The sequence below is a fragment of the Equus quagga genome, chromosome 19, assembly GCF_021613505.1.
Source record: "Equus quagga isolate Etosha38 chromosome 19, UCLA_HA_Equagga_1.0, whole genome shotgun sequence".
Taxonomy (NCBI): domain Eukaryota; kingdom Metazoa; phylum Chordata; class Mammalia; order Perissodactyla; family Equidae; genus Equus; species Equus quagga.
The window spans coordinates 11,073,881-11,090,260 of NC_060285.1; the positions used below are offsets into that span (position 1 = coordinate 11,073,881).

The window sequence follows — 16,380 nt, forward strand, 5'->3', positions numbered from 1 at the left end:
AGGCATGGAGAGCTGTACAAAGAGATGAGCAGTGGGCACCAGGCGAGGGGCACAGTCAGGGCTTCCAGCCTCACCTAACACACTCCACTCTCAATAGGGCTGCAGGTGGCCCTGGAAACCCAAGTCCTTCCCTGTCCAGACGAGGCCATGGCCCAGAGAACAGCAAACACATGAGAGGACCAAGGTCCTTAGTGGACAAACCATCCAAATTCATCCTGTGCTCTCTGGGCTCTGGCATCCTGCCTCGTGGCACATCGAATCCTGGGTGTCCTTACTGGCCCTGATGTCCTCGTCCAGCATGGTACTGCCTCCACTTTCCCTCCATGTCTGATCTGACCCAAAGCAGAGCCGAATTTAAAAGGCAAATCTGCCAGGGGAGGGGAGGGCAGACAAAATCGAGGCTGATCTCTCCTCTGCCTCCAACTCCAGAGCAGAGGTGGGAGGAGAGCGAAGGGGAGGAGTGGGCGCCCCGCAGTGGCCGGCTCTGGGCCAGGCACTGCCCTGCACCACGGCAACCCTCACGCCCCTGACAGATACCATACTTCAAAGTATCGCTATCTGCATTTTCCAGATGAGGCAACAGACTCAGAGAGCAGAAGGCACTTGCTCCAGCAAGGGCTGGGATTGGACCCCGCTGTGTCTGACTCAGAGCTCAGCCCACCAGCTATACCTGCACACACCCACCACCTCCACTCGGCCGACCACACTCAGCTAGAGGGTCCCAGGGCTCCAGCAGGGACCCCAGACCCCTGAGCACCTGCCTCTGTTCATCTCTGACATGCTCTTGGCCCCACCGTCGGAGGGGCTCCTCAGAGGTCTCTGAGGCAGCCAGACCCCAGCCGTGGTGGAAGGTGACCGGGCCCAGTGCCTAAGAAGACTGCAAGACGGTGACAGCCAAAACCACAACGTGGCTGCATGAGAGGCAGGGCCAGGCGGAGGGAGCACAGTGCCCTGGAGGTGGCCCCCATCACCATTTCCCAGATGAAGAGACTGAGGACAGACAGAGGCAAGGAAGAACTCGGCCACTAGGCCTGCATCACACACAGCCAGGCCAGAGGCTGAGGAGCCTGGCAGTTGAGGACAGTGACGAGCTAGGCGGGATGTGAGCCACCCCTGCCTGTGCTTTCCACAAGCCCGACTCTATTCACTGGATAGCATTTAATTCTCACAACAGCCCTGTGAGCTGGGCTACAAAGGGTCAAGAGGATGAAGTCTGGAGCCTGGGTTCAAATCCAGCCTCCACTGTAAGTGCTGTGAGGCCTTGGGCAAATCACTTACCCTCTCTGTGCCTCAGTTTCCTCACCTGCAAAACGGGGGTATAAAACCTACCTCACAGGTTTGCTCTAGGATTAAATGAGAGGAAACATATGAAACATGTGGCACCTGGCCTGAAGGGGGTCCTGCTGTGCCACATCCCCTTCCCCACCCGGGGCTGACCCAGGCACCCGAGCCCAGAGCTCTGACTGTCAGGAGGGCTCCCAGGCACAGCACTCACCGAGTGGGGATGCGCTGGGCGCTCGGGGAGCAGGGCGCTTCTTTGTCTTGGGGCTGCTGGTGGGGGTGATGCCATACCAGGGGTGCAGGGACTTAGGTGTGGACTCAGCGGGGGCCAGGCCAGGCCCAGGGGCCAGGCTCGGTGTAGCGGGTGGCTCCTCCTCCTCCTCCTCAAAGGGGTTGTAGGGCTTGGGCTCCGGGCCGGCTGCCGCCGGGCTCCCCTGGGCCGCCTCCTCCGGGCCACCATTCTCCCCCTGCCTGCTGTCGCGCCTTGGCGGCCGGGGGCTGCTGCTCGGGGGCAGGGGGGCGGGCTTCTTCTTTGGCTCTGCCTGCACCAGTGTGATCCATGGGGGGTCCTTCCTGGGGGCTGGCGCCCTGGAGGGTAGCAAGAAGAGTCCAAAACCATTAGGAGGCAAAAGGGGCTCTGTCCTTCTCTGGACGGTTAGGAGTCCTTTTCAAAGGGGGAGGATGAGAAACTGCGCCCTCTCTACTCCCACCCCCAGCCCAGGGCGGCCAATCTGGGCCCAAGGCTGAAAGGGACTGTTACAGTCACATCCCAACTGGGCCCCTCGAGGCCCAGAGAGGGCGAACCTTCACATCACACAGCCCCATGAGCCCAGCCCAGGAAAGGACCCACAAGCGGCTCCCTGTGTGACCTTGAGAGAGTCACCTGCCCTCTCTGCATCAGTCTCCCACCCATGAAATGGGGACAAGATCATCCCTGCCTCACAAGGTCACTGTCAGGCCTGGCACAGAGCACGTGCTCACTGAGCATTAACTACTATTCCGGCTGCGGCCCGCCTCTCTCCCTCACCCACCACGGGGAAGCACGGCTCCCAAACATCAGCCAGAAATAGACGACCTCACCAGGACGCGGGGCCCAGGGGTGGGGGAGGATCTGAGCCAGGGATACAGCGGAGCTTTTCTGGGTCTTTCTGTACTCTGCTGCTAATTGTCACAACTCTAAGAGCAAGGCCCAGGTCTCCCACGTCACAGAGGCAGGGGAGGCTGGAGAGGTGAAGAGACTCCAGAGGCGGCATCTCCACCAGGCCCCACTGCCCAGAAGCCGGAATCCCAGGGGAGCCTCGGGGAGGGGATGTGGGCACAGCGCTCCCGCCCCACCCAGAGATAAGCCCTGCCCATTCTTGGGAGGGTGTGCTGGTGGGTCACGTGTTCACAGGAAGCCTTGCCCCTGTGGGGGGCCCCAGGGGAACCCCCATTCCACCACTGGGGCCTTGAACGCCTCTCAGGCCCAGCATACCTCTCTGACAGCTTGGGCGTCCCTCTCGGCTTGGGGACGGGGGGCTCGTGCAGCCTTCCTAGATGGGAAAGGAGAGTGAGATGGGCCTTCGCTGGCAGCTGTGGCTGGGCAGCAGAGTGGGCACCCGGGGAGCCAACCAGAGTGCCCGCCTCACCAACCATGCCCCTCCTTCCTACCCACAGGTCGTGGCCTCCAGGTGGCCATGGCAACCTCACCTGCACCCTCACACTCCCAGCCCAGCACTCAGGGAGATCACATAAGCACCGAAAGTGACAGGTAGAGAAGGTCACAGGGACAAGGCCAGGACACCTGGAGACCCCATTTGTATTTCAGGTGAGAAGGGGGAACCCATGTGTCCCTCAGACACTTGCCCAATGTGGATAGGAAATATTGTCTCAACTCAGCCCCACTGCCACCTCCTCCTGGAAGCCTCCCCTGACTCCCAAGTGTCCTCCATGAATCTTGCAAGAGCCTCTGTGTCCCCCATCTCAACAGACTTCTACACTCTACCGACATCCCCGCGTGTGTACCTGTGTCCCCCTCAAGACTGGCAGCACCTCAAAGGCACATATAAGTCTGAACATATCTCTAACCCCGTGCCCAGCTCCAGGCTGGGCCCCCACATGGAACAGAACTGAGCAAGTCCCAGAGGGAGACCCCAGGAGCATCTCCCCCCAGGCCCCCAGGCATCACTGATATGGCTACCCAGCGCATCCCAGGTTACACGGAGCCTGTTTCCAGAGCCCATGGACGCCCAGGGAGGTCATCTGGGAAGGTCTTGCAATGAGGGAGTGGGGTAGGGTCTCCACCACAGTTCAGACCAGCCCAGGGAGAGCCATCAGGGGCCCACATGAGCAGGGACGCATCCTCGCCTGTCCCCTGTCCCCAGGCCCTGAGCTCTCCCTGCCAGACATCCAGCCATGGCCAGGCACATGGGCTGTGCACAGGAGGGGAGGCCACCTGAAGCGTGCACTCAGACTGGCCAGGACACACGGAGTCCCAGAGACACTCGGGACATGACACACACGGTGTGCACTTGCTATACACCCCGAAACTGAAGCATACAAGACAGACACGAAAGAACAGCCTGATACACACAGAATGGGGCAGCAGGGCAGCGATCCGTGTCTGGTTTATTCGAGCTGTACCCCCAGCGTGGAGAATGGAGCACGGCACAGAGAGGCCTCAGTAACTATTTGTCACATGAGTTAATAACCTCAGAAACACAGAAATCCTGGCACATACATGGCATACATGGGCATAGAGTGTGGCCCCACAAATGCTCCCTGTGCACACGGACATTTAAATGCCAGCCACCCCAGCAAGCACCTGGCCCCTGCTGGACCCTTGCTCACCGTTCACCAGGCCGCTGCTGCCACCCTGCTCCAAGTTCTCATGCTGCAGGCTGGACCGGGGCCGGGGCGTGGGGGGTGTCGGGGCTGTGTTCTCTGAGGCCTTCCTGGGGGCAGGCGTGGGGCGGCTGGCCGGGGGGCTGGCCAGCTCCTGGGGTTTGCCAGGAAGCTGGGGCTTGGTGGGGATCTGAGGCCGGGCCTCGGGGCTGGCCTTGGGCTCGTCCACCTCAGCCCCCGCAGCCGCACCGGGGTGGGAGCTGCTTCCCTCCACATCGTTGGCTTCTTCTGTGAGTTGCTGCTGCTTTGGTTGTGGGGGGAGCCCAGGCTTGGCCCCCAGCCGCCCAGCTGGGCCCAGCCTAGTGCAGTGCTCCACACACACGAAGGTGCCCTCCTCAGGCCCGCTCCTGTAAGCTCCGGGGAGCAGGGTGCTGGAGCACTGCCGACACCTGCCGGGGAGAAGAGGGTGGGGGAGATTCGACTTGACTGGGCAGCCCGGCCCAGGCGCCTGGCTACCCTCCCTCCAGCAGCCCAGGCTGTTCCTGCCTCCCCTCTTCCCAACTGCCAGCCTGCATCCTGTCTGATACCTCAGACTTCCCAGAGGAAAATGGAGATGGCAACTGTCAGAGTCACAGAACAATAAACCCACGTGAAATCAGCAACACGCTTGTGAAATGTGCCCCCAGCTTGTGCTGCAAGAGGAGGCAAAGGTCCCTCCGAGCGGCCATCCACTGTGTGGACCACACTGGTCAGAGGCTCGGGATAGCAATTGAGTGGTTTTCAAGCAACCAAGGTTTTTTTGTTTTTGGTGAGTTTTTCTGTTTTTTTTTTAGATTGGCACCAGAGCTAACAACTGGTGTCAATCTTCTTCTTTTTTCTTTTTTTTTTCTGCTTTTTCTCCCCAAATCCCCCAGTACATAGTTGTATATATTAGTTGCAGGTCCTTCTAGTTGTGGCATGTGGGACGCTGCCTCAGCATGGCCTGATGAATGGTGCCATATCCACGCCCAGGATCCAAACTGGTGAAACCCTGGGCCACCAAAGTGGAGTGCGTGAACTTAACCACTTGGCCACGGGGCGGGCCCCTGTTTTATTTTTTATGAAATAGAATAAAATACAATCTATCAGAGTGGATCCCACTTGTTTTATGAATCTCTAATTCCAGCTGTGCATCTATTTACCCAAGTTTTATTTCAGGGATATATTGACAACTGGTCAGAGTGTCAAAGTATTTCTTACTGGGGGTCACTATAAAAAGTTTTTAAAACAGTGTCCTCGCAGCCAGACATGACTCTGTTGGTGTACAGGTTCCCTGCTCAAGAATTTTCCCCCATGATACCTCACTTCTGCAGTGAGGTCCCTGGGTTCAAGGTTCTGCCGCCACACTCACAAACACACACACATTGACCCACGATTGAATGCATGTCGTAATTCTCGGTCCCTGGCTTTCCTGGACTAATCAATTTTCCTTACTGATTTCATTTTTTGTAACATATAAAATGCTTTCATACATTTTCTAAGTTATTTGTCTTTTCTTTGCCTCTTATTCCATTTTCTTTAAACTTGGCTTCCCCTGGGAGCCACACACTGGAAGCAAGGTATTACTGTGACTTTTTTTTTCTATCCTTTCTTTTTTCAACAGCTTTTAAAGCACATTCTGCTCCTTAACCATCATCAGGTGATTGGCCTCAAAGAGCTCCGGGGCTGGAGGCAGAACCCCCGAGCTCCAGCCGCATTTCTGTCTCTGATTATGTGACTGAGCAAGTCATCTCCCCTCACCACGCCTTGGTTTGCTCATCAGTAAAATGGAGAGAAGAGGCTCCGGCATGAAGACCTGGCAAGACGCCTGGTACACCGTGGTGCTGAATCCGCGTGCGCTCCCTCCCCGGTACCGGGGTGGTGGGGGTGAGGCCCCTGCCCCGAGGTGCCCCGGCCACTCACCGGAAGCAGTGCCGGTGGTACAGCTTGCCCTCGGCCAGGTAACGCTGCACCAGGTGCACGTGCTGATGGCAGGCCGCACACGTGCTGCTGGGGGTCCGGCAGGCGCCCTGCTCTGACAGGCTGCCAGAGGAGAGCTCCTCAGCCTGCAGGGGACGGGGTGGGCAGACGGGGAGGGGGCTGTGCTCACCAGTCACCCTGTTCAAGAACACTCCCCCTTTCCCCTCCCCAAAGGCTGTTGTCCCCAAGTGCACACTGAGCTTTACGGTGGTAATGTGCTTCCTCAGAGCCCCGGAGAAGCGGAGGACGGGAGATTGTCACCATTTTGCAAAGGAGGAAACTGAAGCCCAGAGAGGGGAAAAGACTTGCTCAAGGTCACTGAGTCAGGATGGAAACAAAATTCCTGACTTCAGTTTCTGGGGCCCTCCCCCTAGAAAGGCAGCTCCTGGCTGTAGAACCCTTCCCCTTGGCTGCTCCTGCCCCTCGCCCATCCCTGCAGGTGGCCCTGACGGGTGACTGTCCTCTTAGACCCATGCCATCTGCCTTCTCTGCCTCCCCTCCTACAGCCACAGCAGACGCAAAATCCCAGTTTCTCTACTTCGAAGCACCGTGACCTTGAGCAAGCTGCTGGCTCTCTGGGCCCTGGATTCCCACCTGCAAACTGGGATCCTACAACCCCCGCCCGCCTCAGCCCTGCACACGCTCGCCGGGCACCTGCCCTGGCCCGGGCTCCCGGCCCTCGGGAGCTCCTGCAGCAAGGAGCAGATGGGAGCAGGAGGGAAAGCTCTTTGCACACTGGGAAGTGCTGTCCAGATGTGAAGGGCTGGGGTCACCCGCTAAGCATCTTGGAGCAGGGGACTGGCAGGATGGCCTGACTTCCCGACTGAGAGCCCTTGGACAAATGACCAAACCTCTCTGAGCCTCAGTTTTCTCATCTGTCTATCAGAGCACATAATACTGATGTTCAGGGTTGCTGAGAGGATTAAACAGAATCACGCTGGGAAGTTAAAGCTCTGTCTCAACAAGAGTCAAGGCGGGTATTTGCTGTCACACGTGTGAACCCCTCAGTCCCGGGACGGCAAAGCCAGTGCTGTGGACTGCCCTGCGCCCCCCGCCCAGGCCTGCATCTCCTGCCCCTGCCCCGTGCCCTGGCCTCTGAGATTCTACTTCCATGGCCAACGAGACAAGGACCGAGGACACCCTCTGAGCAGCAGTCCCCCCTCCGCCCCAGCCCAGGCACCTGCCTACCTGAGCCCCGCCTCCTGGTTCTGATAGAGCAGGTGTTTCGGATGGCGGGGAGGAGAGTGCCAGGCCCTTTCTGGGTGGTGAGACACCGGCTGCCAAGAGAAAGGATGGAGACCCTGAGTCAAGTGGGGACCCTGGAGCTCAGTGCCATCACCTTTGGGCAGACCACCCAACGCAGCGGGAGCACAGCAGGCTCCCGCTTCACAGGCCAGAGGCCGCCTCCTCTGCCAAGCTAGGTGCCGAGGGCAAGCTACCGCCTCTCTGAGCCTCCACAGGTGGGACAGTGACTCCCACTGCACCGGGCAGTGTGAACAGCGAGGCAACAGCACAATCACAGAACTCACAGCACCCAGAATGTGGCAGGATGGGCAGCCTCCTTCCCACAGGGTAAGGGGTTGAAGGAAAGGAAAAGAAAGGACCACATGGTGCTGGCCAGACGGGCCAGCTCCCTGGGGCCACCGGGGGCTGCCCTCCTACACCCCAGTGAGCCGGTGTGGCCACACCACTCCTATGCTCCCTCGCACCAGAAGAAACCCACCCGCCCCACTGAGCCTCCTCCAAGACTCCCCGCTTCACGCCTTCAGCAGACATGCACCGAGCACTTCCTCTGCACCCAGTGAGTAAAATAAAGGCCCCAAATTCAGAAACTGTGCACCAAAAAAAGGTCGGTTTTACTTAGGATAATTTAAAAAACAAAATCCAAGCGCCTCACTGTGGTCTAGAAGGGAGGGCACTTACCAAACTTCAGGTCACAACGCCTTAGCGAGTCCCGAAATCAATCTAGTGGATTGCAACCAGCACATTTAAAAGATGAAACAGACCAGAAAACATCTGCCCACATCACATGCTGCAAGGGGAAGGGCCGTTTCCTGAAACTTGTTTCAGTCACATATGTGTGTGTGAACTCGGACTGTGATGAGAAACGGATTTCTTACCCTGAGTCGTGATCTAAGATTTTGGAAGCCCAGCAACCTAATCAGGTCCCAGCCCCCTGCCCCGTCCTCATCTCCTCTTTTCCCCTCACTCCCCTGAAGCATACCGGCCCCCTGCTGCCCCCTTGCCTGGAACATCCCTCCCCACATCTTCCCATGGCCTCCTCCTTCTCCTTGTTCAAGGCTTAGCTCAAATGTCACCTCCTCAGAGAGGCCTTCCCTGACCACCCATCTAGAGTAGCCACTTCCACCCCCACTGCTTTTCATCCCATTACCATATTTTGTTTCCTTCATTGGACTCGTCTGAAGTTATATTACTTATGACTTTGTCCTCTCTCCCTCCGCCACCCATCAGACTGCAGCTCTGTGAGTCTATCTCATTCCTGGCTCTCTCCCCAGCACCCAGCACAGTGCCTGGTGCACAGTAGGGGCTCCATAAATATTTGTTGAATGAATAAGTGCCAGGTTCTGGGGCTACATAGTTGAGAACTAGACAGAGAGGCACTGTATGGGAAGAGAGGAGAATTCAAGAAATTATGACCAGGGGCTCATGTGTTCACCACGGGGCAGGGGCTACAAGGGCACCTGCAGTGTATCAGGGCAGGCTGCTTGGAGGAGGCAAATGTGAAGATGAGAGGATGAGTAGAAAAGAATGTGCCAGGGGTGGGAGGGGAGGAAGGGGAGGAACAGAAAATGGAGTTTGGGGCTGGAGAATCAAGAAGGAAGGCTTAGCAGTGAAGGCATGTGGTGTATTCAAAGCAGCACAATGTACAGCTGACATTTACACAATGTTCGAAGCCAGTATGACCTCAATAAAATAATTTTAAAAAAAGGAAGCACAAGAAATTCAGGATGACTATAGTAGGGGCAGGGAGTGTGCGAGCTGAGTGGGGAGAGGCCCTCAGGGACCCCACTAAGAAGCTGGACTTTATCTTCATGACACCCGCCCCTGCCACCCTGCAGGGGCAGGCACCCCTCCTCAGACTCCCTACAGCCGCTGGGCTTCCCTCCTCACACTCTGGTTGTAGACCAGACTGTGGCTGCTGGAGGGCAGGGGTCAGCCGAGCGCCCAGGCTCACTGGCACAAGCTGAACACAGCACGGCGCTGAGGTGTCTCAGCCAGGGCCAGGCTCCAGGGCTGCCCAGACCAGGGGAAGTTGAGCCTGGTCGAAATCGCCCTTGAAATCCCCACTTGCCCAGAAAGCACAGCCACAGCCAGGACCATGTGGGGTGTCTAACAGCCAGCTCTGCCTCCAGGGTGGGAACACAGCACTGTGTTTCCTTTGACTGCACAGCAGGTGGGATAAAAATGGCTTGCATTTAGGGGCCAAGTTGTATGAAAAGCACAAACTGTACTTTTATCAACAACAATCCCAACAGGCCCGGGGGCACTCCAGCCCAGGCACAGCTTGGGGGGCTGGGCCCACGAGGACGCCCTCACCCCAGGGTCCCCAGGGAGGACCCAGGAACAGAGCAGGCCCCACCTACAGTATTATCAAGGACCACCCCCCGACCTCCCCCAACAGGTCCCGGAAGGCAGCCCTCCAGAGAAGAGCTTAGCAGAGAAAGAGTGGAGCTTGGTGACAGGGAACCCTCCAGAAGATAAGACTGACCCGTAAGTCTATGTAAGCAACTAAACTCTAACCAGTGGGAGAAAGAAGCCATAATAACACACTGAGTCCTAAATCACAGCCAGACAGGCTCACATCTCCTCATTCACTCGTGACATCAACCTTGTGAGACAGGCGCTATTCTTAGGCCCACTGCAAAGGGGAAACTGAGGCAGCAGGGGGACCACGGTGGCCCACTGTCACCCAGACAGTAGATGGCAGAGCAAAAAATTTTGAGTCCATGCTCTTAACCCCCATCCTACTGCTTCTCACCAAAGACTTGGTGGTTGAGAAATACTTTCACTTTGATTTCTGTTAAAATACACATAATGTTATCTGTTCAATCATGGCATTAATCTCTATCATTATGGGGGTAGTAACAGGTTATGCTTTTTTCTATGTTCTAAATTTTCTACAGTAAGCATGCTTTACTTTTAGTAAAAAAAAACCCCCTGACTTCACAGAACACTTTCTTTCAAAAAGATGGGCAGGGATTGTCCATATGGAGAGCAGAGGCAGGAGGCAGGACTGAAATGGGGCAGGGGAGGGGCAAGGAGGCCACCCCCTCAGGTCTGTGGACAGTAGTGCCCCGGCACAGCTCAGGACACCGGATTCTCATCCCAGCCTGACTGGTGTTCCTGCTGCGTGACCTTCAACTTCCTCCTTTCCCTCTCTGGGCCTATCTCTTCTCTGCAGAAGGAGAGGCCCAGTTGTCCCCAGGAGAGATTCCTGCATGGAGAGTCTCCAGGCAGGAGGCTGGGGACACCCAGTGACCTGACTCAGGGCAGAGAAGTACCCTTGTAGCTCCCCCATCTTTGCCCCCCACCCCCACGCCCCCACCAGTTCCCCAGCCTCCCAGTTCCTAGGCCTTGAAGGTCACTTCTGGGGAAGACACTGCACAACAGTCCCACAGGGCCACTTCCCTGCAGGAGGAAAAAACCCTCAGGGAAGTGTCTGCAAACAGGAAGTGAGGCTGGGTGCCAGAGAGGTGAACTCAGCAGCGGATGAACTCGCCCTGCTGCCTCTCCTCTGACATTACTCTGCTCAATTACTGCTTCCCGTGTTTGTCGTCTGTCTCCCCCTCAGGACTGCCCGCTCCATGGGGCAGCCACCTCGGTCACAGCTGCACCCCCAGGCCCAGCACAGTGTGATTTTATTCAATAAATAGTTCAATGAGCAAATGAATGATCCAGTGAATGAATGATGTGCTGCCTCCCCAGCTGCCTGTTTGCAGCTCAGAAAACAGTAGGACACATCCCTAGCAGGGTCCCCAGGGCCAGCCTCCCTGCAGGGTTGTCCCCCTCTCACCTTGGCCAGGGCTGGCGAAGTGGTTGTAATACTGGGACACGTAGGTCATGATGCTGAGGCAGTCGGGGACGCTCATGGAGACCATGTCATTGGGGTCCAGAAGAGCAGGGATCCCCAGCTCCTTCTCAGCCACTTCAAAGGCCTGGGGGGCGGGGGCAGGGGTGAGGGCAGGTGTGGGGGTGGGGCCAGGTGCAGGGGTGGAGGCAGGTGTGGGGGTGGGGACAGAAGCAGCCATAGCAGGAAGAGGAGAAGGAGGCAGGTTAGTGGGTGCCCCTCAGACAAGGCCAAGCTTCCTTCAGTGGGATGGGGGGACCAGGGCAGGGGTGGGTGTGGCCCACACAATGACCTAGAGAAGGGGGAGGCCAGGTACTCCAGGCACCCACGGGCCAGAGGGAAGAAGGGGCTAGGGAGAGGAGCGGCCAGGGACCAACTGCAAGGCCGCTCCTCAGGGAGCTGGTCCAGGAGCCTCAGCTCCCGCCCTGCAAGCCCCCTGCCCACTCCACCCCCACACACAGCCTCTTGGGCCTCCACCTGTCTGGGGACTCACCAAACGGTTATTCTCGAAGACATTGTCCTTGGAAAGTGAATCAAAATCTCTGCAAGAGGCAAAAGGGAGGAGGAGCGTTGAGGAGGTGACGGGGGCAGGGGTGTGGAGCTGGAAGGAGCCAAGTGGAGGTGACCTCATCCAAGCCAGCGGGGCGCAGCAGGGTTGGGGAGGCATGTGTGGACTTTCAAGGAGGAAACTGAGGCAACAAGCACATGCTAATAGACCGGGGCTGCCAGGCTGGGGCAGAGGATGAGCTCATGGCCCCTGGAGGCATCCAAGCAGACGCTGGAAATCACTCGGAAGGCGGGGCTCAAGTCCAAGCTTCCACATTTAAGATTCCGTCCCTCACTGCAAGCCTGGACACCATTCCCCAGGAAGCCCTTCCCCCCTGAGTCAGTGGCACAGACAAAACCAAGACCAGGACTAATGCCTGTACCAACAGGGACGTCCACGGATTGCGGGCCTCACGCTGGGCACTGTGCTGAGCTCCTGCCTAGAATTTATTTTCAAAGCACCTCTATGTGGCAGGTTATTTACCCCATTTTGCAGACGAGGCCTGGAGAAAGGAAGCCACCCAGCCCTGGGAATTCACATTTCTGGCCCTTCCACTGCACGTCACAAACCCAGAGAAGCCACACCAATTTGCTGACTCCCCAACCCAGCCCGAAGATGAATTTTTTTTTAATGGGGCCAGGAACAGAACAAGTTTGAACCCGACTGGAAATCATACAGACTCCAGAGCTGCCAGTACTGACTGGCTGGCCGACCCCACTCAGCTACTCCGGAGGGCACCCTCCCTTGGGGAAGCAGTGAAGGGTTTCCCCATTTCTAAGCTGGGACAGGTGAGAGGCGGCAGGGCCTGCCTGGGGGACCCTGGGAGGGGACAGCTGGCTGGTCGGCTGGCTTTCTTTATGCCCCCGCCCCCTCCACGCTCCAGGCTGCTGGAGTGGCTGACACCAGCGGAGGCGGCCCAGCCTTCCTGTTCGGCAGCCTGCTGGGTGTACCCACACGAGGCTTTGCCCATCTATGGCTGCAAACTACAGCCCTGACTGCCTGAGACAGTGAGCCCAGAGGCCAGAGCAGGCAGCAGCATCGCCTCCAAGGCCTGGGTCCCAGGCCCTGTTCTTCCAGGCCAGGCTATGTGACCTTGGGCAGGTCAGTGGTCCTTGTGGCCTTCATTTTCCCATCTGCAAACAGGGGAAAGCTCAAGGACCACTCCCAGGCTGGTGGGGAGGACTGGTCAATCTGGGCTTGGCAAAGGGCAGGCCTCACAGACATAGGGAGCGGGCAAGCACCCCCGCCCCTGACCAACTTCTCCAGCAGAGTCCAGGTACAATGAACCATGGGCAAAGGCAGGAAAGGGTAGCTTGAGAACCAGGAATGAGGTGCCCCAAGGCTGCCAGCACTGGGCAGAGGGGAGCTGAGATGTGCGAGCCTCGGCCGCCTTGGCCACCTCTGGCCAGATCGCTTCCTTCTCTCAGCTGGGTCCCTACCTCCCCTCGCTTTGCCACTGCCTGAGTGTGACCTTACGCCAGCTATTTAACCTCTAAACCTCAGCCTCCTGGTCTGTGATGCTGTGAACAAGTGAGGGGACACCAGCCCAGCCCCCAACAAGGGCTTGTTCCAAGACCAAATGAGACAAAAGCAACTTGTCTCGGCCATTTATTTCAGTCCCCCAGCAGAGTTCCTAGAAGGCCAGGGTCACGTGTGGTTCCCACTGTGCCCCCAACACCCTAGAGAGTTCCTGGTACTTAGCTGGCACTCACTAAATGTTTATTTATTTATTTATTTTTTTTTGAGGAAGATTAGCCCTGAGCTAACTACGGCCAATCCTCCTCTTTTTGCTGAGGAAGACTGGCCCTGAGTTAACATCCATGCCCATCTTCCTCTACTTTATAGGTGGGACGCCTACCAAAGCCTGGCTTTTGCCAAGCAGTGCCACGTCCACACCCGGGATCCGAACCGGGGAACCCCAGGCCACCGAGAAGCGGAACATAGGAACTTAACCGCTGTACCACCAGGCCGGCCCCTAAATGTTTATTGAATGAACAAATGCTGGAAACTGTGTGAAAACGATAAAGGCCCCCAAGATACTACAGTTTTCCCTCCAGTTTCTTCCCCGCCCCCATCTCTGTCCCTAATCCACATCTGGGCTTTGGTAGCATAGATATTGTCTGAGAGTTTTCAAAGGCCAGTGAGGTTCTATTTCACTCTGGGGGAGATGAAGGACATCTCAGGATTCAAAAGTGAAACCCACATGGTCCCTGCCCTCAAGGGAGCTTAAAGATGCCTGGATTGAGGGGGCAGCAGTGAACCAGCTCCCGAACACTGCAGCAGAACCCTGCCCCCCAGCAGAGGCAGGCCCTCCGCCCCAGGAGCTTGAACTACTTTGGAAGATGATTCCTGACCTCGGCCCCTACCCAAGCCCTATTTTTACGGACATCCTCCCCGGACATCCTCCCCTCCCGTTGCTGAGGGCCTCTCTCTGCCTTGTGTGGGACCTGGGCCTCAGTTTTTCTCCTGTGCAATGGGCTGGCAGCCCGGGCATTGATCTGCCTTACAAATGAATGTCTGGTCATGATTCTGGATCTCTTCTCATGAGGGCGCTGCCCTCTCCTCCACACCTCCTCCAGCCACATCCCTCCCCTGCTTAAAACCCACATAGCGCCCTGTGGCCCTGTCCACCCTCCTTAGTCAGCAACAGGCCACATCTCCTGGCCCTCCCCATCGTGTGCTGTGGGCTCCAGCAGCGCTTGCTCCCTGGGTCTCGGCTCAGGTGGCCCTCTCTGCCCAGAACGCCCTTCCCTCAGCCGTCACCTGGCTCCTGCTCTCCCCTGGAAGACTATGTGACATCTAGGAGTCCTTCCCAGTCTGGCCCTCTGACACAGCACTTCCCACATGGAATTATCATCCCTGCTTATACATCTGTTCCCCCCAGAGGCCGTGAGAGACTGTGTGGGGTTCATCTCTTGGCTGGTTGGTTGCCATCTACATCACCAGCCAGTGTCCAGCACAGAGTAGCAACTCTGTAAATACTTGTTGAATAAAGGAAGGAATAAGACACTTTGATCATCCCCCTACTGCCTAATAACACTACCCATAGTAACTAATGTTAATTGAACGTTCCTTACCTCATCTAACCCTCACAACGATCCTGTGAGGTAGGTCTTTTTCTTTTTTTGAGGAAGATTAGCCCTGAGCTAACTACTGCCAATCCTCCTCTTTTTGCTGAGGAAGACTGGCCCTGAGCTAACATCCATGCCCATCTTCCTCTACTTTATATATGGGACGTCTACCACAGCATGGCTTTTGCCAAGCGGTGCCATGTCCACACCTGGGATCCAAACTGGGGAACCCGAGGCCAGTGAAAAGTGGAACACGTGAACTTAACAGCTGCGCCACTGGGCCGGCCCCTGGTCTTATTATTAACCCTACTTTACAGATGAGGAAACTAATGCCTGGAGGGTCCGGTGATTTACCCAAGGTCGCATACCTAGGACATGGAGAAGCTGAACGCAAACCAAGCCGCCTGCACTTTGATGCCGACAGCCTCAGGGCCGCCCTGCGGCTTAGCTTGACCAAGTCCCTTCACACTCTGGCCCTGTCCCCTGCCTCCTGCCTCCCCGCCTGCCCCCCACAAAAACAGAAGATCCCTCGAGCCCCCACTCTAATGCATGGGTCCAATTTGGGTGCCCTTCTCCTCCATCCTTCAAGCCCCCACTCCTGAGCCCCCCCACCCCATGCCTCTCTTAGTGCAGACGTCACACACCCCACAGCAGGCAGCAGCCCCCCTGCGTCTCCACCTCATCTTGTTCACGTCTGCATCCACGTCCCCCACAACCCTCTCCTCCAGGGCCCAACACAGGGCCGGCCCCACCACCCAGACACTGCACCACATGGTACAGAGTAAAGCAAGTGCATCTGCACCATTGAATCCTTGAGACAACCCTTTCCTTCCTCCCCTCCTTCATCAAAGCCCTCCCAGGTGCTGTCCCTGGGGAGTGCAGGTCTGGAGGAGACAGACAGAAAGACTCCAGAACCTGCCAGGCCCAGAGAGCCCTTCGGGGGCTGCAGCCAAGGCAGGCAAGGACCATGACTCTTGTCTTCAATTTGCAGAAGTGCAAGGAATGGCAGGCAGCAGATACACTTTCACTCAATGTCTTAATGAGTGATTGAATGAATGAGGTTCCAGGGCCCAAGGCAGAGGGAGCTGAGACAGAAGCCACAAATCAACTCTGAATAAATTTTCCCATGAGAACATCTCTGGGCAGCTAGGAGCAAGAAGAGACCATTTCATACCCTGGAGGAGCCGGCTGGTGGCTGTCAATGGGACCCTATGAGTCTTCCCAAAGCCACTCCTCCTCCCTGTCCCACGGAGGACACCAGGGCAGTGGGGTACACACCTGGGGAGGCAAGTGTGTGTCCTAACTGAGGAGGATATTTACAACCACTCATCCAACCACTGTTAACCCAGGGTCCTCTGTGCCAGGCACTGACCTAGTGCCCCGCAGAAAAGATGGCATCAGGGAGGCAGAGAAGGGGTTCACTGTACTCGGGGCAAGGGGGCCCCACAAAGGGAACAGGCCTCAAGGCCTCATGGGCAGGGGTGCTCAGTGCGCCTGTTGGAGAGTTTAGGACGAAGAGGACAAGCCCAGGGTCCCCAAGGAGGGCTCGGTGTCCCTTCAAAGAGTCAAGG

At 57.1% G+C, this 16,380-nt stretch overlaps 1 protein-coding gene across 1 annotated transcript in view; it reads right to left on the reverse strand.

The window, feature by feature from the left end:
• Positions 1 to 16,380, reverse strand: part of MICALL1 (MICAL like 1) — a 31,911-nt gene that overhangs the window by 9,466 nt on the left and 6,065 nt on the right. The window contains exons 2-8 of the mRNA XM_046646702.1: positions 11,685 to 11,733; positions 11,138 to 11,279; positions 7,291 to 7,379; positions 6,046 to 6,188; positions 4,111 to 4,553; positions 2,756 to 2,813; positions 1,496 to 1,869 (exon numbers count right to left, since the gene is read on the reverse strand). Coding sequence (XP_046502658.1) covers positions 1,496 to 1,869; positions 2,756 to 2,813; positions 4,111 to 4,553; positions 6,046 to 6,188; positions 7,291 to 7,379; positions 11,138 to 11,279; positions 11,685 to 11,733 — 1,298 coding nt within the window. The remainder of the gene's footprint in view (positions 1 to 1,495; positions 1,870 to 2,755; positions 2,814 to 4,110; positions 4,554 to 6,045; positions 6,189 to 7,290; positions 7,380 to 11,137; positions 11,280 to 11,684; positions 11,734 to 16,380) is intronic.